This window comes from Vombatus ursinus, unplaced genomic scaffold (assembly GCF_900497805.2).
Source record: "Vombatus ursinus unplaced genomic scaffold, bare-nosed wombat genome assembly UNPS02014786.1, whole genome shotgun sequence".
NCBI lineage: Eukaryota > Metazoa > Chordata > Mammalia > Diprotodontia > Vombatidae > Vombatus > Vombatus ursinus.
The window spans coordinates 33,382,996-33,409,038 of NW_020954564.1; the positions used below are offsets into that span (position 1 = coordinate 33,382,996).

A 26,043-nucleotide genomic window follows, 5' to 3' on the forward strand; every position below is an offset into this window, starting at 1 on the left:
AACTGTGGACTTTGATTCTATTCTTTTACTTTCAATCAGCTATCAATTCCCACCGATTCTATCTTGACAGCATCTCTTACATCTATTCCCACTTTTAGATAACTGTGAGAGTTTAACAGTTCTTCCTGCCTCTACTCTCTTACTTTCAACTTTTCCAAAGTACTGCATGAGTAACCTTTCTTATGCGTAGATCTGGCCATGTTACCCAAACTGTTCAGTGTCTATTTCTTTTGAGTAAATGCCTTTGCCTGACATCCACAACCTTTTACAATTTCATACCATCCTACCTTCCCAGTCTTATCTCCTCTTCTTGCCTCCATACATTCTACTCTAGCCAAACCGGACTAATTTCTGCTGTCCCTCCCCTAACCCTGAACATGTCTCATGCTCTCCTGCTTTCTATTACTTTTTTTTTGCACCAATCATTGTATCAGGAATGTCCTTCTTTCCTTCCCCCTCCTTCACTGTTGTACTCTTTCCCATCTTCTAAAGTTTAATTCAATCAAATATCATATTGTAAGTAGTTTTCCCAGATTCACTACTCATCAGTAACAACCTTCTTCCTGTCTTGGGTCTGAGATAGTACCTTGGTTGAACTTCCCTAATGAATTTATATAATACAGTGAATTGCAGTTACCTGTATTAGTACCTTATCCACATTTAGACTATAAACTCTATGAGGACAGGCCTCATGGTTTTTCCCCAAAGTTTCTCTCCAATTCTTTGACTAGTTGAATGAAAGCCAATAATTATTATATGTAGTCATGGTTTCAGGTGACATGAATAGAACTTAAATCCATGTAATTATGAACCATGGTGTTCTTCTATATTTAAATGCAAGAACTCTGTAAATAAGGTTGGAAAAATTCTATGTTATGTACTCAATGGGAGATCAGTGAAATAAATCTTCAGGTTTCTAGAACATCAGCTTATCTGAGAGGCAAGAATTTTTAGTGACAAGTACATTGGAAACAGACTTGTGGTTCTGACTAAATCCTACCATTTGTTGTGTGAAGTTAAGCATGTTATAACTTCTACATCCCCATTTCTCCCCGGTGGAAAACCTGGGACTATCTATTACACACAAATGTATTTTGAGTATTTTTTGTATTCCAAAACTTACAAGAAATCCTTATTAGTTGTCTGCAGGCACGTTTGGTTAAGGTGTAATTTGTAGTCATAAATCCCACAGAAAGAGGCAGTGAATCTCAAAGCAATTCATCCAACGGTGTTCTATGTAAATGGAAGCTGTCTTTGGCAAAGTAAAGCCTAAGAGGTATGCAGTTTCAAACTTCTACTAACCTAACATTTACTTCACAAAATGATAAAATCTCAGGCTTTGACAAGACCTCAGAAGTTAACAAGTTCAACCCCCTTTTCATTCTGCATGTGATTTTATTTTCTGGTTGTGTTTCTAGTACGCAGCAATTTCAGGTCTTGTTTTCTTATCTGTACTGCTACTGGTTTTATTGGAATGTTTAAACCATTCACATTTAACGTTATGATTGTTAGGTTGTATTTGCATCTACTTTTTGTACTTATTTTCATCCCCCTTCTGTTAAATCGGTACTTTCTCCCTGCAATTAGTTTTCGTTATACACTTTGGTGCTAGGGATATCACCTTTGCTTGTCCTATTGCAAATTTTTTTAATTTACTTAAATTGCTAACATCTTTTTATTTCCCTGAATCTCTTTTGAACCTTTTCTTCTTCCACTCAGTTAAACTTGTGGTCAGAAATTTTCCCTCCCTCCTCTCCAACTACTTATTTTATAAGTAGTTCTTTTGCTGAACCTCTTTCCAGTAAGTTTTCCTTTGCTTTGTCATCCTTATTTTTTTTCTCTACCCGATGACTGAGGACACACTCACCCACCCTTATTTATTCCTTTTTTATTTTTTTTCTCTCTGTGCAGAGTTTCTGAATTAAACTTCCCCTTCTATTCCATTTCTGTCACTGCATTTGTAGATATTACCCTATTCTTTATTTTATGGTGTACCTCACACTTTTTAGAAATATCAATTCATAAAGAAAAAAAAATGTCAAATGAAGCAATGTCATCTAGTGCAACTTACTTTGTGTCCCAAGTCCTGAAGCAAGTCCTATCCCCTACTCTTAGCTTGATCCCTTTTCACTGAGGCCAACTTAAATCATCTTTGGTTCTAGAGCTATCCTACTATTCATACATCCCTTCTCCTGGGAACTCTTCTGCAGAGACATCAGTCTCCTAGTGTACAGATTCCCTCAGAAGAATCTTATGATGAGGGCTGTCTTTTTACCAGTCATACTGGTACAGTGGAGAAGAACACTGGACCTGGATTAGGAAGATCTGAGTTTAAATCTGGCTTCAGATACTAGCTCTGTGATTCTGTGCAAGTTACTTAACCTCTGCTTGCCTCATTTTCCTCAACTGTAAAATGAAGAAACAATAGTACCTACCTCCCAGAGTTCTTATGAGAACTGAACAAGATATCTGTAAAGCATTTAGCACAGTGCCTGGCTCATAGTGGCACTGGCACTCAATAAATGCAGGCCTCCTTCCTTCTTTCCTCCTTCCTGCCCTCCATAGCAATGTTTTTTAGTGGAACCCTTTTCTTTTATGTTCTGGGGCAAGACACTCTTCTATGCCATATTATAATGGTGTTCCACTGTGATTAAACACAACAACTTTGTATATGAGGTTCTCCTCCCCACTCTTCTTTTCCAATGCCCTCTCTTCCTTGTTCATGAAACTTTTCACTGTTGTCCCTAGCGCAGAGGACAATGATTCATTTGTGGGAGCTCAACAAGTGAGTCTTTGGAATATTAATTCAACTACTCCTCCTTCTTGCAGTCTTCCGATCTTTTAGATTTTTAGCCCCTTGTGTCTTTTTTCTTCCCAGAGGATCCCTCTTTATCTTTCAGTTCAATTTACTTTTTTTCTTTAACCAATAGCTTTTAAGCATGAGACAAAAGATCTTACTATTTAAGTGTTTTCTACATCACTGCGTTTATTTACCTTTCTTGTGTCTCCATTGTTTGGGTATCTGCAAGTCAAATATTCTGCTTCTCTTTTTCTTTCCTTCCCATCATCTAAAAATGATTAGGCTTAATTTTATAGAAAGATTACTTTGGGTGGTAGACTAAGCTCTTTCATTTTTTTAGAATGTAGTATTCCATTCACTTCTCCAATGTCTCATGACTGAGGAGTAATCCTGGGTTATTTGAATATGGTGTTCCTTCACATTTTAAAGATCTTTCTCCTGAAGGCTTTTGCAATTTATTATTGTTGAAATTTACTTGTTCACAGTGTTTTGGCCTCAGTCTTCAAACATTCTTCCTTGTGTTTTTTATGAGCCTCTAACTGCTGGTTTACCTGCTTCTAAGGGTTTCACTTAGATTTCTCTCTTGGCCTTTTGGTCTTTTTCAGCCTCTCATATTCCCAGTCACTTGTTTCCGGTTTTCCTCCAACTTTTCAATCCCTCCCCCTTCTTCTGCTGCAGAGTTGCCCAAGACTGGGAGTTCTTAGTCTCTATGCCTTGGAAGTAGAGGGAGGCCCAGCCTCAGGACAAACTCCAGAGGTGAAGGTTTTGTCCCTGCTAACCTGTAACTCTATATTATCCAAGTCTTTCATCTACCCTTACCCAATTGATTTACTTGGGGATCATGCTAAGTCACTGACATGGGAGACTGGCAGACATTTCCCCATAACCAGACCCTGAAGCACAGGCCTACAATACTATTTGCATTGTTTGCACCCAGCATGTTGGGTAGATTGGGGAGATGCCGAGCTCTATGACTTTATGTTCTCTGATGCTATTATCTTTATATGACATTTGTCTTATGGTTTAAGCTACATACTCAATATCTAGCACATAATCCCCCCCCCTTTTTTTTGAGGCTCTGGGTTTGGAGAAGTTTATAGAAAATAAATATTTCAACACAATGCCAGTAATATTCCAACCTACTCCTGGATATATGAGTCCTCTTTACTGTACAGCACACTTTTAAAGTGATAATGCACTGCTGGAGGAGAGGTTATGCTGGGGAACGGGGTTTCCACTTATGTCATTCCTTCAGCAGCCAGCTCTGTCACTGGACTGGTTTGGTGTCTCACTCTCTTCTTCTTCCTGCTTCTCTTAATCCAGGAAGCATGTCCCATATGAACCTCAGACTGTAAGATCTTAAATACCTGTACTGCCTTATTGCCAGACAAAGAATACAGGTGTAGTGAATGAGAAAGCAAGTGATATCAGGGCCTGAATATCACTGGCAAAAAATTCAGGCCAAAAATCTCATCACCCTCTCATGCTTACCTCCACCCCAACAAAGAATGGTGTATGCTTGATGATACATTAGAAGATAAGTGCAAAATGCAAATAAACTAAACTTACTAAAATAACATTAGTAACTAAGTAAATTATTAATAGTTGAGGTAAAGAATGTTATCAATAGCCACAAATTAACGAATAAGATATTGGTATTTTCTGAATAATTAGGGCAAATGAGATGGGGAGAATCAAGGAAAAAAACTCAGAACTAGAAAGGATCATAAGAACTCAAAGATCATAAGATCCAAGACTATCATTTATCAGAATATAAATGGTATTCCCTTTGACCCAACAATAGCACTTCTAGGGCTGTATCCCAAAGAGATCATACAAATGGGAAAAGGACCCACATGTACAAAAATATTTATAGCAGCTCTTTCTATGGTGGCAAAGAATTGGAAATTGAGGGGATGCTCATCAGCTGGGGAATGGCTGAACAAGTTGTGAAAAGTTGTGAATGTAATGGAATATTATTGTGCTATAACAAATGATGAGCAGGTGGACTTCAGAAAAACCTGGAAAGAACTGTATGGACTGATGCTTAGTGAAGTGGGCAGAACCAGGAGAACGTTCTACACAGTAACAGCCACATTGTGAGATGACTAACTTGGATAGACCTAGCCCTTCTCAGCAATGCAAAGATCTCCAAAAGTCTCATGATGGAAAATGCTATCCACATCCAGAGAAAGAACCATGGAGTTTGAATGCAGATTGAAGCATACTATTTGCTCTTTTTTTTTTCCTTCTGTTTTGTTTTGTTTCCCCTTTCTTGTGGTTCCTCCTATTGGTTCTAATTCTTCCTTACAACATGACTACTGTGAAAATATGTTTAATAGGAATGTATATGTAGAGCCTATATCAGATTGCACACCGTCCTGGGGAAGGAGGCAGGGAGGGACTGGGAGAAAAATTTAAAACTTAAAAGCTTATGGAAGCGACTGTTGATAAATCAAAATAAATTAATTCAAAAAAAGAACATAAACAGTAGTTTCAGCCTAAGAGCACCAGGAAAGTACAGACTACAACACTTATGTTATAGATCAATGATGGTTTAAATCAAGGTTTCTTCACCTTTTCTGTACTATGGACCCCTCTGGCAGTCTGGTGAAACCCTTCTCAAAATAACGTTAGTGCTTATTGTCACAGTCTTTGAGAAACCATCATCATTATGAAGTGTGTCACAGTAGGATTTTAGGGGAGTTATTGACCACAAAATCTGTTTGTCCCATTTACTGTTTTTCCATTTAAGCCAAGGTTTCTTAACCAAGGGTTCATGAACTTGTTTTTTTTTAAATTAATTTATTTTGATTTATCATCAATCACTTCCATAAGCTTTTGAGTTTTAAATTTTTTCCCCCTCTCTCCCCAAAGTGTCATGTAGTCTGATATAGGCTATACATATACAATCCTATTAAACATATTTTCACATTAGTGATGTGTTGTAAGGAAGAATTAGAACCAATAGGAGGAACCACCAGAAAGAGGAAACAAAACATGAGAAGAAAAAAAATAGCAAATAGTATGCTTCGATCTGCATTCAAACTCCATAGTTCTTTCTTTGGATGTGGATCACATTTTCCATCATGAGGCCCCTGGAGATGTCTTAGATCCTTATATTGCTGAGAAGGGTTAAATCTATCAATATTAGTCATTGCACAACGTGGCTGTTACTGTGTACAATGTTCTCCTGGTTCTGCTCATTTCACTCAGCATCAGACCATACAAGTCTTTCCAGGTTTTTCTGAAGTCTGCCTGCTCATCATTTCTTATAGCACAATAGTATTCCATTACATTCATAACATGAACTTGTTTTTTAAAAAATACTTTGATAGCTGTATTTTAATATGATTGGTTTCCTTTATAACCCTATAATTATGCCTATATGTGTGTGAATTTTATTTTATGCAAGCCTTACCAAGCTAAAAAAAATGTTTCAAGCAGTCTCAATGACAGATTGTTTTCTGAAGACTAATTTAACTAACTTAGAAGAGGGTTCTTTATCAACTTGCCAAACACAGCATTGATTTTCTAATGATAACTCTTGAAAACCAAGTTACAGAGTTGTAATCTGTGTTGGTAGTAGAAGTATCCACATATCACTGAAATTACAGACCTTTGAAGTACTGAAGTTGTTAAAATTAAAAAAAAAAAAAACAAAAAAAAAAGGATTTTGAGGGAAAACTGTCCTATATATTCTAGACTAGGTAACTAGGATAGGAAAGGGAACCAGGGCATATATATGGGTATATGTATATATATACCCACATAGACACATAGTACATAGATATATTCTGTGTGAAAAAAAAAATGCAGTCAGTAAGAAGAACCCTTTCAAAAGATAAACAAAGCAACAGGTTTTTAGTCACTAGCTGTCTATGTAAAACCAGGAGATTCTCTTGGCCTCATGACTCCAGATACAAAATTTCCTGGAGAATAATAAACAGATGATAAAAACAGAATTCTGGCTCAGTTTTTTTCTTTCATAAAAGTATTTCTTATTCCTCCAAGGATATAAGGATGACTACAGGGTCTAAACAATAGAATAGAACCACACGTAAAGGTGATGTTCTACTGAAATATTCAGCTAGATAGGTCAAGTGGCCTCCCAAAGTACCTGCAATGCCCAAGGACAGCAATATAGACACTAGATAACATTATCTGAATCTAATCAACTTAAGGCATTAACAGGACTTATTAGTGCTCAAAATCCAAAGCAATTTACTCCTTTAAAGCAGATTGAGTATAGATTTGAGTATGACTCTAATCCCTATTAAGCCCCACTGATGGCTTTGGGAAGAAAAAAATACTCTTATTAGTTCACTATCAATATGTCAGGCATACTTGTTTTTAGCTTGAACCTTTATATCATCAGCCAGAAAGTCAATGATTCAAGGGATAAAATGACTCAAAAGATTTGAAATTACTAACTAATGGACACATTGGAAGGAGGGTCAAAGGTGTCATGTACAAAGCACTTTTGCCTCCCAGTTTCCCACCTCATCAATGTTCTTGTTGCTGCCACTGACACTAAGAGCAGGAGTGGACAGAGCAGGAAAGACAGGCAGGAAACTCATGGCTAAATGCAGATGACTTTGACATGGGAAGCCACAGCAACGTAGAAAGAAAATGGAGACACAAAAAATGAAACAGGGAGCAAGCCAGGATAGCCATCATCTCACCAGGTGGGAACCGCCGCAAAGACCGTCTCACATCTAGAAGTACTTGCTGGTAGTCCTTGCTATCTTCCCGTAGAGTCTTCTCTGAGAGAATAAAAAGGACAGCAATATTTCATAACATTATTTTGTTCCCTTCTTGGTCTTTAAAGCCCAACTCAAAATCCATCCTATTCCAAGGTGTCTTCCTTGAAGCCCCTTGGTTGGTAACCTTTCCCCTCAGATTTCACAGACCTTTTTGTTTCAAACCTCTCTAATATACTTACCATGTAATACCTGTTTAGCATAACTACCTGTCCGTGGCATTGTATCCCCTTAAACTGTAAAATCCTTGGGGGTGGAACTGTGTTGTATCTAACCTATGTACCACCGCAATCTAGGCACGATGCTTTGCACACAATAGGTGCTTATTACAATTGTACTGTAAAGAATCCTAGAGTTGGAAGTATTCTCATAAATCTATTCCAACCCCTACCTGAGGAGTCATTCCATACTATAGCAACCCTGACAAGTGGTCTGCTTGAATTGCTGTAATGACAGGGTACTCACTACCTCAATAAGCCAGCTCATTCTCACTGTGAACATTTCTTCATCAATGAAAAAAATTTCTTCTGAAACCAAATACAGTCAGGTATAAAACAATCTAGAATAGAACCAAAGGCCTATCTGTAGGGACAGAAATATACTGACTTGCTTCTCAAAATAGGACATAGCTCAGGTCATGTCTTTGGCAGAATTTCTGATTTTGTAGTCCAACACATCTCTACCATTCAAACCTAGTTCTACTCATTTCCATCAAATTAAAGTTATCAATAAAGGGAGAAAGTACACAGAGTTAATCTCACCTGTCTAGTACTCCTTGGGTTTTAAAGAGTTATTATCTTTTTTCAAAAAAGGCCTAGAAAGTATTTTGAATATCACAGAAATAGGTATCATATAAATTTTTTTTTAAAAGTTCTTTTTTCCTACCTCATCAGTAAGAGTAGACAATCAAGGCATTGCAGAATGAAGGAGAATATCCCCACGTATTTTGCTGATAAACTCAGAGCAATACAAGAGTAGTCAGCTCTCTAACCAGCTACAATGAGTGTGCAACCACACTTTCACTTGCAATTAGTGCCTCCACATATATACAAGAACTCATCTTACGATTCAGGATGAGAATTCTCAATCTGACTGGTTAGGAAATATCTTCACTACAAACACTAACAGCTCAGGGTAGGAGATTCCAAGGTGTACAGAATGTAAAGAAGCTAAGGTCCCTCCCGAGAAATAGTTTAATGTCTTGAAAACCATCTGTCATAAGAGCAGATCAGAAAGAAAGTGTGAGGTAGCAGAAGACAGTGAATTTTAAGTCAGTGGAACTGGGTTTGAATTCTGGTTCTAATTAGTACCTCTGTGATCTAAGTTACTCAGCCTCTCTAGCTCCTCATTTTTAAAAGAAGGAAATTGGGTAAGATGATTTCTAAAGCATTCCTGTAGCTCTAAATCCTATTATGCTACAGTAATGGCGTGAGGCATACAGAGTTTTCTTCTTATTTTGCCATCTATTTTTATATCAGGCATGTATCCTAAGTAACTGGCACATAACAGTTTATGAAATCTGGGTAAGAGCAGTTTAGCTGGAAGAAATGTGGAACAATTGTGCCACTTTTTACCACAAGAACTACCTAGGGTCAAAAAAGGTACCATGCATACACATGGATGCTTTTTAAATGAACCGTTGGTGAACTGAAAAGAGCAAGGAAGGAGAGAAGGAAAAAAAAGGAGACATGATAGGCAGGAGATTCATACTTAAGGTAGGAGTTGGACTAGATAACCTATCAATTCCCTTCCACAAAAGCATTTCTTATATTTTCTACCAATACTTGGAATTAGCAAAATCAATCAAAAAGAATTTATTATGTACCAGGCAATGTGAATACAAAGACAAAAGTGAGACAGTTCCTGCCCCGCCAAGGAGCATATATTCTATCAGGGTATATACAACCTTATAATGATCTCTAATTCTTCATGTGTATAACCTTTTCTCCTCCTTGGACTAGTTTAGTCCTTGGATGGGTGGGAGAGAAGGAATTCTGCCACCAGGTGGAGAGACCATGGGCAGGGAAATTAAATTAAGAGGCTATTGCAAGAGTCTGGGTGAGAGGTGATAGCCTGATCAACACCTGGCAGCTAGGTGGTGAAATGGCTTTGAATGCCAAACAGAGGATTTTGTATTTGATCCTAGAGGCAATAGGAAACTGCTGGGGTTTATTAAGTAAGAAGGAGACATGGTCAGATCTGTGCTTTAGGAAAATCATTTTGGGGCTGAATGGAAGATGGATTGGAGTGGGGAGAGACTTGAGGCAGGGCAGACCCACCCATCAGTGGACTAATACAATAGTTCAAGCATGAGGTGATGAGGGCCTACACCAGAGTAGTGGTAGTGTCAAAAGACAAAAGGTGGTGTATTCAAGAAGTGTTGCAAAGGTGAAATCAACAGATCTTGGCAACAGATTGGACAGAGGGGGGGGAGGAGAGGAGAGATAGTGAAAAGACAAAGATGACTCCTAGGTTTCAAGGGACTTGGAGAAGGCATTGCCCTCTACAATAATAAAGAAGTGGGAAGGGTGGGAAGGTTCCAGGGGAAAGATAAAGAGTTCTGTTTTGGATATATTTAGTTACTGGATGTCTACTAGAAATCTAGTTCGAAATGTCTGAAAGGCACTTGGAGAGGTGTGAAATTGGAGGGCAGTAGAGCGGTTGGGGCAGTATAGGTAGATTTGAGAATTATCAGTCTTAGAGATAGTAATTAAATTTAGTGGTGATGAGATCACCAAGTGAGATAGTATAGAGGGAGAGGAGAAGGAAGCCTAGGAAAGAACCCTGAGGGATATCTGCAGTTTAGAGGATGTAATGTGGAGGACAGAGGAGGCACAGTCAGATAGGCAGGAGGAGAACCAGAAGAGCCTAGTGTCCTGAAAGCCTAGAGACGAAAGAGTATTCAAGGAGGAAAGAATAATCAACAGTGTCAAAGGCTACAGAGAGGTCAAGAAATTGAGAAAAGGCCACTAAATTTGGCAATTAAGAGATCACCAGCAACTTTGGGAGAGAAATTTTGGTGGAATGTAAGTTGGAAGCTAAATTTTAAGGGCTTAGAGAATGAAAGGAGAGAAAGTGGAAATACCTATTGTAGACAGCTTTTTTGAAGAGTTTAGCTACAAAGAACAGAAGAAATATAGGATGATAGTTAGCAGGAATGGAAGGATTGAGTAGGGTTTTTTCAGGGCAAGCCACTTTACCTCTACTTCTGTTGCCTTAACTGTAAAAGGGAGAAAGGCATAAGCATTTATATAGTGCCTATTATGTGCTAACGTAGCATGCTAAGTACTTTACAAATATTATTTCATTTGATAGCACCTACCCCCCAGTGCTCTTATGAGGACAGAAAGAAATAGTATTTGTAAAGTGCTCTGAAAACCTTAAAGTGCTATATAAGTGCTAGGTATTATTATTTAAGAAAGATAATATAATACTAGGCTACATTAAGAAAAGCAATGTTCATTGACTAGAGAAATGCAAATCAAAATAACTCTCTATCACATCATCCCTTCAGACTGGCTAACATGACAAAACAGGAAAATGATAAATGCTGGAAAAGATGTAGGAAAATTGGAACACTAATGCATTGTTGGTGGAGTTGACCCAATCATTCTAGAGAGCAATTTGGAACTATGCCCAAAGGGCTATAAAAATGTGCATATCCAGCTATACCACTTCTAGGTCTGTATCCCAAAGAGACCATACAAATGGGAAAAGGACAAATACATATACAAAAATATTTATAGCAGCTCTTTTTGTGGCGGCAAAGAATTGGAAATTGAGGGGATGCCCATCAGTTAGGGAATGGGTAAAGAAGTTGTGGTATATGAATATAATGGAATACTATTATGCTATAAGAAATGATGAGCAGGCAGACTTGAGAAAAACCTAGAAAGACTTATATAAAAAGATGCTGAGTGAAGGGAGCAGAACCAGGAGAACATCATACACAGTAACAGCCACCATATGTGATGACTAACTTTAATAGACTCATCTCTCTTTAGCAATGCAAAGATCTAAGACAACTCCAAAGGACTCATGATAGAAAATGCTGTCCACATCCAAAAAAAGAACTATGGAGTCTGAATGCAGATCAAAATCTATTATTTGCTCTCTCTTTTTCTTTTTTTCATTTGTTTCTTCTTTCTCATGGTTTCTTCCATTGGTTCTAATTCTTTTTTACAACATGACTAATGTGAAAATAAGTTCAATATGAATGTATACGTAGAGCCTATATCATACTGCATGCCGTCCTAAAGTGGGGGGGGAAGGGAGAGAAGGGGAGAAAATTTGGAACTCAAAATCTTATGGAAGTGAACATTGAAAACTAAAAATAAAAAAAGAAAGGAAAAAAAAGAAAATGAAAAGCAGTATTCAAAATGAGGAAGGTGAGGGTCTTGCTGTCTTACTTTTGGAGTTCAGTGTTTAGCTCCAGGACTTAAATATTTAAGAAAGTTATTGACAAGACAGTAAGGAAACCAAATTTTAGCTCAAGAGAATTTTGGAGGGGGAAGAAGGCTCTATGATATAGTCTTCAAATATCTAAAGGGCTGTCACTTAGGAAAGGGATTAGAATGGTCTTGCCTGGATCCAGGTACTTTAACTAGGCGAGAAGTTACACGGAAGTAAAATTTTGGAAAACACAAAGAAAAATCTTCCTAATAATTAGATCTATCCAAAAACAGAATGGGATGCCCAAGAGGTAATGCTATTGAAAATGATCATCATCACAATATTGAACTCCCCATCAATGATCGTATTCAGAGGCTGGACGACTACTTGTCCAGGGTATTACAGAAAGAATTCCTACTACTGGGAGAGGTTGGATTAGTTGCCCTCTAAGGTCCCTTTTAACTATGAGATTCAGTGAAGATGAAATAAAAACAGATGTTTATGAAGTAACTCTGATAAGTAGTAGCAATTGTATTAGTAATTCTGCAGCTCTTCCTTCCACAGACAACCCCAAACAAATTCATCCTAAGACAGTCATATTTACTTCTAGGCATCAGCAGCAGAGACAAAACCTTTGAGACTGTCCTTCTTTTCCCTATTTCCTGGCTATTACTTTCCCGTAATAAATTTATTTTTCCTATACCTGTTGGAGAAGGAAGGTCATTTATGTTGACATTGAGAAGTTTTGGCCACACTTCACGGCGGATATCATCTGTCAGAAGCCCGCCTTCACTAATTGCCATGCGTCGAAGCGCAGCCACATCAGTAGGATCACTGCTCAGGGCTTGGTGAATCTCTGCAGCTTTCCTTTTCTTCTTGACATTATAGTCTACAGAAAGAAAAGAAAGAAGTATTTCTGAACTGAGCCAGGGCAAAGCTGGGACGGGAATAGTAAAAATAGGTGGCCGTGTGTGTGTGTGTGTGTGTGTGTGTGTGTGTGTGTGTGTGTGTGTGTCTGTGATGAAAGACTTAACATTATTTTTTACAAATGTATATGTTTTTAAGATCAAAAAATGCCACTCTCCATGGTATGTGCATAGATATACACAATATACAGATATGTGTGTGCATATATATTTGTATATATGCAGCCATATACGTACATATATATTTTCTAATAAGTGACTGTGTTACAGTAAGAGCTCAAAGCCTCTTTTAGACAGAATATACAGGGGGTTGAAATTTTCAGAAAGGGTATGTACACAATTTTCTAAACTCTATGAGGGTATACAAAAGTTATGATAAAACCTGACTCAGGTTCTATTATCATAAGGTCTCTGGCTTAACAATATTATTTGGTTTGAAATTTACATTGGTGTAGGACTCCCAGTGTGGAAACTCTACTAATCTACTAAACTGGCAACCAACTCCCCTTTAACTTATAATCTTAGAGAGACTTGGGCACTGAGAGGTTAGGTAATTTGTCTATGATTACAAAGCCAGTATATGTCAGATGGGACGTAAACATTGAACAATACAAAACGACAAAACAATAGACGTTACAAAGCAGTACAATGAATCAATGAATCTGGAAGGTACTTCAGGTCATCGAGTACAATGTCCTCATTTTACATTTACATTTATAATGCTTTACATTTTACAGTCCTGATAAAGGGCTTCCTCCATTTAGGAGAAATGAATTGAAGTGAGGTGTAGAGACAATAAACACAGTATATTTAAAGGAGGGAAAGATTACTATGGACTAGATTGATCTGGGAAGGCTCCACAGAAGATGTGGGATCTGAGGAATAAGGAGAATATCTTTACCTATAAAATAGGGAGGAGAAAGGAGGATGTTTTAGATGGGGGAAGAACATGAACAAAAGCAGTATGACATAATTGAAATGCTGACTCCAAAGTCAGAGGACCAGGGTTTAAATCCTGTCTCTGATATTTGTACCTTCTGATACCCACGTGACTGTAAGAAAGTCATTAATCCTCCCTGGGCCTTAGTTTCCTCATGTGTAAAATAAGGGGTGTCGGAATAGAAAGCTACTAATGTTAGTTCTAGCTCTAGATCCATGATCCTGTTCATATAAGCAAAAACATTCAAGCAGTCTGGTTTGACTCTGCAGTGTTTAAACTAAATCAATGAATATTTGAAGAGAACTTTGCTATGACACTGTAACTAATATGGGTGAATAAGGTCTTGAATTTGTAGCTAGAGAATATTTCTATGCTATATAACTTCCACTTTGTACTTAAACAATAGTTCAGCGCTCATGTAATGAAGCTGCTATATCATGAATGTGAATAAAAGCATGAGTGCTGCCTACTTACTATGTGCCAGTTTTGGCAGATGATAAACTAAGGCACACACTGGTTTGGTAATAGGTCATGATGTCAAAAGTAGAGGCGAAAAGATGACCTAGACACATGACTCCATTCTCTACCTTGCCCTACTTTTCATGATAACCTAATAGCCTTGAAAGCAGTGCCCTACTTCCTTCTGTCAGCATAGCACCTGACCAGTCAGATGTTTGATTAAAAAGTGATTCGTACTCCTAGTTCAGATGTCTATTAGGTTTTTTCCTAGGCTAGTTTGCTTGTAGAGCATGTACTAAAGAGGCCTAAGTCAAACAGAGTACGTTCTACATATTGATAAAGCCTTGGAATAACAGCTGTCCATCTATACAGCACTTTACACACAATATCTGATTTGATATGATATAACAGCAAAGATGAAATTAGCTACACTAACACGATCTACGACATATTCTATTTACTCAAAGAGAATGCTCTTCATTTTCCACAAATCAGAAAAGGTACCAACACTGACTGTAATAACAGCTTCTAACTGGTTATACTGAATACTGTTTGAAAAAGATGAGGCATTAGCTGGAAATCTTTTGTGTTAAGCTTTTTCTAAAGACAGGAAAAGAAATCTGCCCTCAATTCAAATTTATTTCCCTCCACCTTGTTAGTGTGACATAGCAGCACTGTATTAGATGGGAGAGGGGGTGGAAAGAGCTGTTGCTACATATCTGGAGGAAAAGAACACTGCTTGTAATCATGTGAATTTCCACAAATTTGGGCAACTGTTCTGCCAGAACATTAACCATCTCAAACAACTCTACAATTCTAAGAAGAAAAATAGCTCCCAACTGGATTCTATCTAGATTCTGTTTTGCCCCATCTTCTTAAAATGCTGCTATTCAACTCAAAAAACATTTATCAAGCACCTACTATGTACCTCATCATATCATGGAGATGATACTGGGTTCTCAAAGGCCAAAACAGTGAGGCACAAGTACTGGCAAGTTTTACCTGACTGAAAAAGCTTCCAATGTGGACCCAGCAATGGATTGTTTATGCTTTGAAGACTAAATCTAGCTAGACTAGGAAAGTCTCAATCAATCAACAAGCATTTATTAAGAACATAGTATGTGCCAGGCCCTGTGATAGGTCACTGGGGGTATAAATATAAAGAATGAAACAATCCCTACCTTCAAGTACTTTACATTCTATCAAGGGAAACAGGTGTGTGAGTATATGGGGATCAGAAAAAGTTTGCTGTAGAAGAAGGTGCTTGAGATTAATACTTGTAGGAAAAGCAGCAGTGTCTAAGGCTGAGGGGAGAAGGAAGAAGTATGCCTAGGCATGGGTAATGGCCAGGGCATAGACCCAAAGGTGAGAGATGCAGAGACCAGAGAGAAGGCCAGTGAGACTGGATCTTCAAGTGCTAACAGAGGGAATATGTATAATGAGGCTAAGAAGGCAGGCTGGGGCCAGGTTGTGAAGGGCTTTAAAAGCTAATGAAAAGCTTATATTTTATTCTAGAGGAAACAGTGCCATTGAAGTTTACTGAATAGGGAAGTAACATGGTCAGAAACATGCTTAAGGGAAATTACTGGCAACTGTGTGTTAATGGAGGCGTCCATTTTAGGGATGGGGGGGACAGCAAGCACAAAGGCATGGAGGTAGGAAAGGGCACAATGAGGTCAGAAAATAATAGTAGCTAGTAAGTATATTGCACCTTAAGGTTTGCAAAGTATTTTACATATGTTATTATGTGTGATACTTACAACAACCCAATAAGGTACGGTGTTATTATTATCCTCATTCTACAAAGGAGGAAACAGAAGTGACTTGTCCAGGCTCACACAGACATTAAATATCTGAGGCAGGATACACATGCAGGTCTTTCTGACTCCTTAGCATTCAATCTACTGAACTTCCTAAGAAAGCAGTGAGCAGTGGAGCTTGATGGGAAGTGGACCCATGAAGGGCAGTGTTGTGAAATAAGACAGGAAAAGAAAGTCGAAGCCAGGCTGTTAAAGCTTAAAATGCCAAACTATTTTACTCAGCAGGTAACAGGGAGTCACAGAAGGTTAAGTACTTTCCCCTTCAATTAAAATGGAATAATCTTAATTTAGTTGGATTTTTCCCCTTCCTGGAAAGAAACCTGGTCTAGCAGAGAAATACAAATGATAAATGAAGAGGTCATCTTCCATTTCTCACTGCTGGTAATATGCAAACTCAAACCTAAAATAAATGTTCTAGCATCTTCTGGCTTAAAAATTTCAAATTACTAGGCACTCTCCAGAGAGCAGTTAAACAGCTTACGTTGTTTGTAGCGTGCAGTTCTGGTCCCACTACTACCTCCTTTACAGGAAGATGACTGAATGTTTGGCAAAGAATCTACTATGTCAAGGAAGTAAACGTCACAGGGTGGACGGGGAAGACTTTACTTTGTGGCACCACTCCTCTCTTCTCTTACAAATATCTTACTGTTCATGACACACACACTGTGATCTTGCCTTAATAAGAGGAACAAAGCACTTTCAGGAATAGAAATGTTCAAAAAATGTACACACTTCTGAGGAAATATAAAAATGGCAAATGATATTGTAGAATTAGGAAAAAAGTTTTCATTATAATATAATTATAATTAATTATATATAATTCAAAATAGAAATGAGAAGATGGATATTCTTTAGATGCACAGGAGAAAATGAAATGCTTTGGCTTCCAACAATTTAATATTAAAATAAATTCTGCAGGTAGCCTTTAAGTTATAACACATGATTTTGAACTTCAGAATTTTATAACTTAGGTTTAGGATAAAAGCCTACAATTCACCTGGAGATTGTAAACATGTAATTTCAGGGTCCCAGGCTGCTTTTTTTTTTTTGTCCCAATGAGTATAGAAATGTGTAAACAAAAGCTCCGTGGTGGTCATCAGCATAAAAAATGATGGATTAGTTGGGTGACTGAATTAACAAAAGATACCACAACAACATGCAAAGCTTCCTCTGGTTATGAACAAATCTTCTGGTAATTCTCAGGAAAAGGGAATTCTATATGTACTATGCTTGTCCATTCTCTATTAAAATGATTATTCATATTGTGCCAATATCACAGTGCTTCTTAATATTCCTGGGATGAGGGTGCCTGCTTTCCAATCACTGCATTGAGCCACTCCCAACTTCGGATACAAAACAATCTAGAGTTCTATCTCCACCAAACAACAGGTGTTTCTAGAACCACCTGGCTGAGACAGCAGAATATTCTGGGAAAGAAAACAATGACTAACAATGCTCACTCAGTTACCCTTCCCTCTGGCAGAGATCAAGTTTTTTCCAAGTCACTAAATCATCAGCTGACCTAAAATCATCTTTGTTTTTTGCCCTTAAAGTCTATTTCTAGACACTTACATGTCCTAAGATTACCAAATGGATGAGTTCTTATGCAAGGGCACAAAATTCCATTGTGATTTTGGGGAGTATGCCTACATTCTACATTATAAAAAAATCTTATATTCTTTACTCAGAAATTAAGCTCAAGACACTATAGTCAACATTGTTCCTAACTAAAACAATGAAGTGGGGAAGAGCCAGGAAAAAATCCTCCTCTTCAAATAATGTTCATTTTGTAAACAAGTTTCAGGGAGAATAATAGACATTAGATTTATGGTAGGACCCCATTTCTCTACGATAAGACAGTGGGAGAAGAAAACAGGATTTTTAGGTATCCTGAGTTGGGCTCTAATAAAACAAACATAACACTCCCCCAAAAAATAATGCAGCCCTTTTTGGGGTACTAGTCATTTTCCCCAAACTCAAACCTAAATTAGTAGGCCCTCATTAAAACTACCTGAGGGGAAAAAAAAGGAACAAATTTAAAACTCTTTCATCAATGAAGTATATTACTTTCAATGCTTTCTTTAACAGGCATATTTTTTTTTCATTTGGTTGCTAGAACAGTCTATCTACCTTATGCACAGACCTGGTCATGTCACTCCTCTATTCAAAGTACATCCCTATTGCCCACCAAGTAAATTTCAAATTCCTTTGCCTAACATTCAAAGCTTTCCACAGCCTGGCACCAGCCTCTCCCTTATTTTATATATATTCCATGCACAGTCCAAATAATCTCTTCCTAATCCTAGAAAACATCCTGTTTACTTCCTCCCTCACTTGCTTGCCTTTGCTCATCGCCTGGAATGCCCTCTCTCCCCTTCTATGCTTATTGAATATCTACTCACTTCTGAAAGCCCAATTCAAACACCACATCCACCACAAAATCTCCACTTCCATGTTCATCAACTGTGACATTCCCTTGTATGTTATAATTTCACCTGCCCCTATGCCCTGGTCACCATGATTTCCAATCCTTCCACCTTCAGTTCTTTCCCAGGCCATCACCCCTTCAGTGGTTACATTCTCCTCCCTTCCCTATTTTGACCCCCTGGGTGAACCTGTTCAACTCTATGCTGTTGTCTTCTCTAGAGTCTCCCCCCTCCACTTATCTTACCTTGCAAAGTCTCAGTCTTGCATTACTTTCATTAAATGCTTCGTCCTTCACTAGGAGTCGTGTTTCTGAAGGACGATGGAGAAAAATCACAAAACTGTGCTGAGTGAGTTCACTGGAAATTTCTTAAACAATCTCAACTGAGCCTTCACTGTAGCAAAGCAGTTCTCCTTAATTCACTCATTTTCCCACTCACCACAGCAGCCCTTCAAACCTTTTCATCTCTCCTCAAACCTCTTATAAATCTTTCTGCTCTCAGCTAAGTACCTTACTTCATAACTAAGGCCAGTGCCAAGAGCTCTCCCTCCTTCCTTCTTCCTCACCTCACATCATCCAGGTGCCTTCTGCCAATATGTCCTTCACCCTTGTCTCACATGAAGAACTGGCCCTTCTCTTTGCCAAGACTAACCCCCTCTCCATGCCCAAGTGATCCCATTCCATTCTATCTTCTCCAGAAGATTGTTCCCTCTATCATCCTCATTCTTTCACTTATCTTCAATCTCTTCCTGTCTATTGGTACTTCCCTAATGTCTATAAACATGTCCATTTTCCCTCTATCCTCAAAAAAATCTCATTTAATCCATCTATCTCCCCCTAGCTATTCTCCCATAGTTTTCTTCCATTTTGTGGCTAAACCTTTCGAGAAGGACATCTACAACTGACGCCTCCACTTCTTTTCCTCTCACTCTTAATTCTCCACAATCTGGCATCTGACCTCATCTTTCAGTTAAAATGGCTCTTCCCAAAGTTACCAACTGTTCTCTAAATTAACAAATCTAATGGTCTTTTCCAACGGCCTTATCCTTCTTGACCTTTCCACAGCCTTTGCTACACTCAATCACCCTTTTCTTCATACTCACTCCTCTCTAGATTTCTGTGATAATATTCTGGTCCTCCTCCTACTTGTTTGACCGTTCTTCCTCAGTCTCCTTTGCTGAATCTTTATGCAGGTCACACCTGCTAAAAGGGGGTATCCCCTTAAGCTCTATCCTCTTCTCTCCTCTTTTTTCCCTCTATACTATTTCACTTGGTAAACTTACCATTTCTCTTAGATTCGATTTTCAACTCCATGCAGGTGATTTTTTGGTTTATTTATACAGTTCCAATCTCTCTCCTAACCTCCAGATTACCAGTTCCAATTGCCTATTGGACATCTCAAACTGGATGTCCTAAAGACAAGTTCCAATTTAACATATCCAAAACTTAACTCATCATCTTCCCCTCCCGAGCCCTCTCCTCTTCCTAACTTCCCTCTTAATATTGAGGTCACCATCATCCTCCCAATCATCAAGACTCACAAACTAGGTGTCATCCCTGACTCTTTACTCTCTCACCACTACCTTCCATATCCAATACGTTGCCAAGTCCTGTCGATTTTACATCTGTAACATCTCTTGAATACTCTCCCTATTCTCCTCTGATACTGCCACAACCCTTCTACAGGCCCTCATCAACTCATGACTAGATTACTACAAAAGCCTGCTGGTTGGTCTCTCCAACTCAAGATTCTCTCCCCACTGTGGTCAATTCAGCTGTGAAACTGATCTTCCTAAATTTCTTTTCTTTTTTTTTTGGTGAGGTAATGGGGTGAAGTGACTTGCCCAGGGTCACACAGCTAGTAAGTATCAAGTGTCTGAGATTAGATTTGAACTCAGGTCTTTCTGAATCCAGGGCTGGTGCTCTATCCACTGCGCCATCTAGCTGCCCTGATCTTCCTAAATTTCTAAAGGGCAGGTCTCTCACAAACCCCTACTTAATAAATTCCAGGGGGATCCCTATCACCTCCAGGATCAAATATAAAATCCTCTGTTTGGCAAAGTCCTTTATAACCTTTTCAGTTTCCTTACACCTCACTTACCACCCTCCTTCCTTCCCAAGTGCTCTCTGATCCAGTGACATGGCCCTCCTTACTGATCTTAGAAGAAACCTTTATCTCCTGACTGAGCATTTTCACTGGCTGGCCCTCATATTTGGAATTCTTTTCCTCCTCCTCCTCTCTCTCTCTCTCTCCCTCCAGGTTTCCCTCAAGACCCAGCTAAAATTCCAAGTTCTATAGGAAGCCTTTCCCAACACCCCTTAATGCAAGCGCCTGTGCTCTGTTGATAATCTCCAATTTTTTTTGTATATCTCATTTGTACATAGTTGTTTTCATGTTATCTCCCCCATTAGACTGAACTCCCTGAGAGCAAGAGTTGTCTTTTGCCTTTCGCCTTTTTTTGTATCCCCACTGTTTAGCACTGCACCTGGTATATATTAAGTATATGTTGAATAAAGGCTTGTTGACTTGAATTGACCTAATACCTCCTCCCTGAATGGACCTCTTAAAGGCATTGTGTTTTGCATCTCTCTAATGTCTTTATACAATAATGTATATTAGTTACCTGTGTTTGCGGCTTATCCCCCCCCCCCCCCCCCGACAGTAGGCTCCATGAAGGCAGAGGCTATAGCTCATCTCAACTTTTAATCCCCCCCAGCACCTACAGAGAATGGCGGGTGCTTAGGAAATGTTCATTGATTGAATTAATCCTATTTACAGCATTTCCATTAACTCTCAGAAATAAGCCCATCCTTGACAAAAACCTTTCACCCCTAAATTCTTCTCATTCATTCAAAGTGGCATCATAAAAGGAGGCAGGGTTAAGTATAGTATCCTGTGTACAGGACATACATCTGGCATCTTGGAGACCAAGATTGCAAAAGAAAAAAAAAAGCATGATACAATTTGGGAAAGAGCCAATTGTATCACAAGAATGGAAGTCACAAGACAAAGCAAAAAGTTATGATGCAAAAGGGCCTAGAAAGTCAGTTCACAATTGTTAAGAATTACTTCTGAGCTATCACACTGTGGGAAAAAAAAAAGGGAAAGAGAACAGACAATGATTAGGGCAATAAATAAATTAGGGCTATGCAGGGAGCATAGCAAAATGTAGGCAAGTTAGTTATGCTGTCTATCTTGGACAAAGACCATTGCTATTGGGGACCCAAGAAGAATGTCTCAGGGTCCTAAGAAAGTAGATAAACTAAATTACTGTCTATTCCTATAATTATTAATTCCTCTTGGAATTATGCAGTAGTTAAAAATAAAATAAACAGGAATTTGTGGACTGGCCTGGCAGTCTGGTAGAAAGAAAGAAAGAGGATGTTAGCTTTAGATAATGGACTAAGCCAGGGGTGAAGAACCTGAAGGCTTGAGGCCACATGTGGCCCTGGACTAAGCTCTAGAAAGTTTTGGAACTAATCCTACCCCCCTTCACATTACCATTCTCAATGTAAAGGTGCCCAGGGTCCAGATGCCCTCCTGAATGACTGCTCTAATCTCAGATTCCTCATTCTTTAGAGCCTTACTACTCTAGCAAAATTCTTGAAACCAGTGCTATACTGGCTTACTTGCTGTTCCTCAAACACAGCATTGCATCTCCCATCTCTGAGACTGCATTGGCTGTCTTCCATGCCTAGAATGCTCTCTCTCTCTCTCCCCACACATTTTCATCTCTTAGTTTTCCTGACTTTCAATATTCTGCTCAAATCCCACCTTCTTCAGGAGCACTTTCCCAGTTCTTCCCAGTTGCCCACCAAACTTACCTATTATAGGGACAGCTAGCTGGTGCAGTGGATAGAGCTCTGGCCTTGAAGTCAGGAGGACATAAGTTCAAATCCAGTCTCAGATACATGACACTTACTAGCTGTGTGACCCTGGGCAAGTCACTTAACCCCGATTGCCTCATCAAAAAAAGCAAAAAAAACTTACCTATTATAGTTGAGAGTACCACCATCCTCCTATCACCCAGCTTGAAATTTACATGCTCAACCCTCACTCTCTTTCCCCTTCAAGTCCAATCAGTTGCCAATTCCTCTTTATTCTGACTACATGCATTTTTTTCTTGCTGCACCCCATGCCTAGGACGTTCTCCCTCTTCATCTCCATTTCCTGGCTTCCCTAAAGTCTCAACTCAAAACTCCACCTCTTCAGCAAGAAGTATTTCCAGGCCCCCCTCAATACTAGCACCTGCCCCTCCAGAGCATTTCCTAATTACCTTTTATATTATCTTGTAAATAGTTACTTAGAATATTAGAATGTGAGCTCCTTAGATGGGGATGACAGAGACTACCATAGTTCTTTGTCTCCTCATTGCTTAGCACGTCTGCCACAAAGTAAGTGTTTAATAAATTCCTGCTGACTTACTAAATATTCCTTTCCCGTGGACCTTGGGCCTCTTTCCTTAACAAGCAATATGGTGAAAAGAACATAAGACGCTGTGTCCAGAGAGACTCAATTCTTAGACTTAACACTGTAGGACCCTGGGCAAGTAATTTAGCCTCTCTTTCCTCACCTGTAAAACAGAGATAATAATACTTTCAGGACTGTCGTGAGGAAAACACTATATAAAGCTGAAAGCCCTAAGAACCACATAACCAAATCCTCCCCTTTCATCTCTCAATATCTTTTCAATCCACTTAAGTCCTTGCCTTTCTACATCACTATAACCACCATCACCCACAAGCACTACCATTTTCATCTCAAAGCCCTACCCCCTGTACCCCATTATGGACCCTATTTTGCTCCCTGCCTCCTGACATCAGTACCACCACCCCTCTTCTCAGAACCCCTTCCCCTGGAGTCATCAGCACCAGAACCACGAAGACCCCTCCCCAGGCCCCCTCAACAACAGGTTTAGCACCATTCTCTCTTCTCTCCCCATCCAGCAGCAGCAGCACCATCACCGTCCTTTCCCCAGGACCCCCCAACATCATTAGCCATACCCAGCCTCCTGCCCTTGGGTCCCCCAATCCTAGACACCACCTCCCCGTCCAGCAGCAGCACCACCACTGTCCTCTCCCCAGGAGCCGCCCCCATGCCACGAGCACTCTCCCCACCTTTGCCATCCTTAGGTCCTCCTAACACCGGACTACCTCAGGAACAGCAGCGCTCTCCCTCCCTCTCCGGATCTTCGTCCCCGACCCCATTGCTCCCGGTTTTGCTGCAGCGGCGGTGGCGGCGGCAGCATCCCCCCTGTCTCCCCGGGACCCCTCACGCCACCATCAGCACCCCCTTCCCGCCCTGGCAGCATCGCTCCTTCGCCGACGCCCCCTCCCTCCTGCTCCTCCTCGGGCCCCCTTGCTCCCCCAGGCCTCCTTCCCTCCCGGCCCCATCCTCTGCCCTCCCGGGTGGCGGCCGCAGCAGCAGGAGCAGCCCGGCCCCTTCCGTCCCGCCCCCCTCAGGCCTCAGGCCCCGGCCCCGGCCCCGGCCCCCGGTACCTGCTCTCTCGTCCCCGCTGCGAGACGAGGAGGCCGAGAGCCCATCACCCCAAGCCCTCGGGAGAGCCATGCCCCGGGGCCCCGGCTCCTCCCCGCGCCCGTGGTGGTTGCCAGGGCTGGAGCAATGGTGGCGGTGGCGGCGGCGGCGGCGGCAGCTACAGCTCAGCCGGCCCGTCCGCTCCTCGGCGAGCTCCGCCCCTACCACGTCACCGCGACCTCGCGCCGCCTGCACGTGACCGCGCCGGCACTAAACAAATCACGAACGAGCGGGATAAGTTAATGAGGAAGGGAACACACGCCCCCTGGGGGTCGCCATGACAACCGCTCGGGCTCTGGGTCTTTCAGGGAAGGGCTAGGGTTGACCCAGGGTGCACAGCGGCAGGGAGGCGGAGGCTTTAGGCTAGACCAAGCCAGGACTTACCCATCCTGGCCAGTAGTATCAGAAAGGGTAGGGCCTGGGCTAAAAAGCCCATTCTACAGATATGGAAACTGAGGCCCAGAGTGGCAAAGAGACATTTTGTTTCCTGGCTCCTGCCCCGGAACTCCTTCCATCACATCACAAAGTTTTGGGAACACAGGCTGTCCCCCTCTGAATGGGCACTTTTTTGAGGGCAGGAGGTGACCAGGTATATTAAAGCCTTAGACTGGGAATAGAGGAGTCCTTCCTTCTGCTGTTTACTAGTTGTGTGACTTTGGACACACTCTCTGGGCCTCAGTTTCCTCCCTTGTAAAATGAGGAGTCTCTTTAGGTCTGTTCTGACTTAGGCAATTTGAAAATTTATCTAACCCATCCTCCTCTTCCCTTTACAGGTGGGGGTAGGGGTGGGGAATAAGGAAACAGGTCCAGAGAGGGGCAGAGACTTAGGCAAGGTTGTGTTAGTGGGCAGAGTTGAGGACTAGAATCCAGGTCTCCTCAGTCACAGCGAAGTACTCTCCACCGTGTCAGACTGCTTCCCACTGGTAGTGTGGGTACTGCTTTGGCCTTGGATCACCCACTTCACTCTGGAATCTCCTCATTTGGAAACTGAGTCAGAACCTCGGAATTGGGAGAGACCTTAGATAACAACCTCTGCAACTTCTGTTACTTTGGGAAAGGGATTTCCTCTCGGGGCCTCAATTTTACTTATGAGGACCTTTCCAGTTCTAAAGCTATCATGATCATATCCCCTAATCCAATCCCTTCGAGACCAAACAGCACGTCCTCCATCTGCCCAATTTCTAGGCCTAGCAATGAACTAGGCATGCTCAGTAATGTCAGCTGCACAGCCAACTAGGGGAATTCCATCCAGGAATTTCCTACTCTTCTCTCTCTGGAATGAATCCTTCTTTGCTTCAATAGAAAGCTGTACATGCAAAAGAAGGGGTTTTATTAGAGGATCTCTCCACCCCCCACCCAGCCTTGCAAGTGCACATAGCCCAGGGCAGACAGGTTGTTAGGTAAGCTCTGACCGGCTATTGCAAGCCCTGGCCAGGACCCTAAGAAAAAAGCAAGGGTTGGAGCTGGAGAGGGGGCATTAGGCATCTAATGATAGAATCTTAGAGCTGGAAGAAACCTCTTAGGCCACTTGATCCTACTTCCCACCACACACAGGAATCCCTTCTATTCCTCCCTGACAGTTCATCCAAATTCTCTACTTGGACAATTACTGTGATGAGGAGTTTATTCCTTATGGGTTCATTCCATTCTATTGTGCTACAGTTCTCATTGTTGTTAGGCAGTTTCTCCTTACTTCAAACAGAAATTCTCTCTGCATCCAATGCCATTACTTTTAATTTTGTCAAAGTGTCAAACTAGACTAATCTTCCTTCCACATGACAGTCTTTCATGTTATGCTCCCTCCTAAGTAATTTCTTAGTTAAATATCCCCATTTCTTTTTTTTAACAATACTTTATTTCCCCCAAGTATATATAAAAACAATTTTTAACATTTGTTTTTAAATTTTGAGTTCCAAGTCCTCTCCGTCCTCCCTTCCACTCCCCCCTCTCTCTGAGACGTTAACAATTTGAAATGGTTACCT

General features: G+C 40.4%; 1 protein-coding gene across 1 annotated transcript in view; it reads right to left on the reverse strand.

Annotated features, from left to right (window-relative positions):
* The window catches only part of LOC114046948 (TBC1 domain family member 20), a 38,341-nt gene extending 14,198 nt beyond the window's left edge, over positions 1 to 24,143 (reverse strand). The window contains exons 1-3 of the mRNA XM_027867587.1: positions 24,025 to 24,143; positions 12,659 to 12,844; positions 7,486 to 7,566 (exon numbers count right to left, since the gene is read on the reverse strand). Coding sequence (XP_027723388.1) covers positions 7,486 to 7,566; positions 12,659 to 12,844; positions 24,025 to 24,094 — 337 coding nt within the window. The 5' untranslated portion in view covers positions 24,095 to 24,143. The remainder of the gene's footprint in view (positions 1 to 7,485; positions 7,567 to 12,658; positions 12,845 to 24,024) is intronic.
* Between the last annotated feature and the right edge of the window lie 1,900 nt (positions 24,144 to 26,043).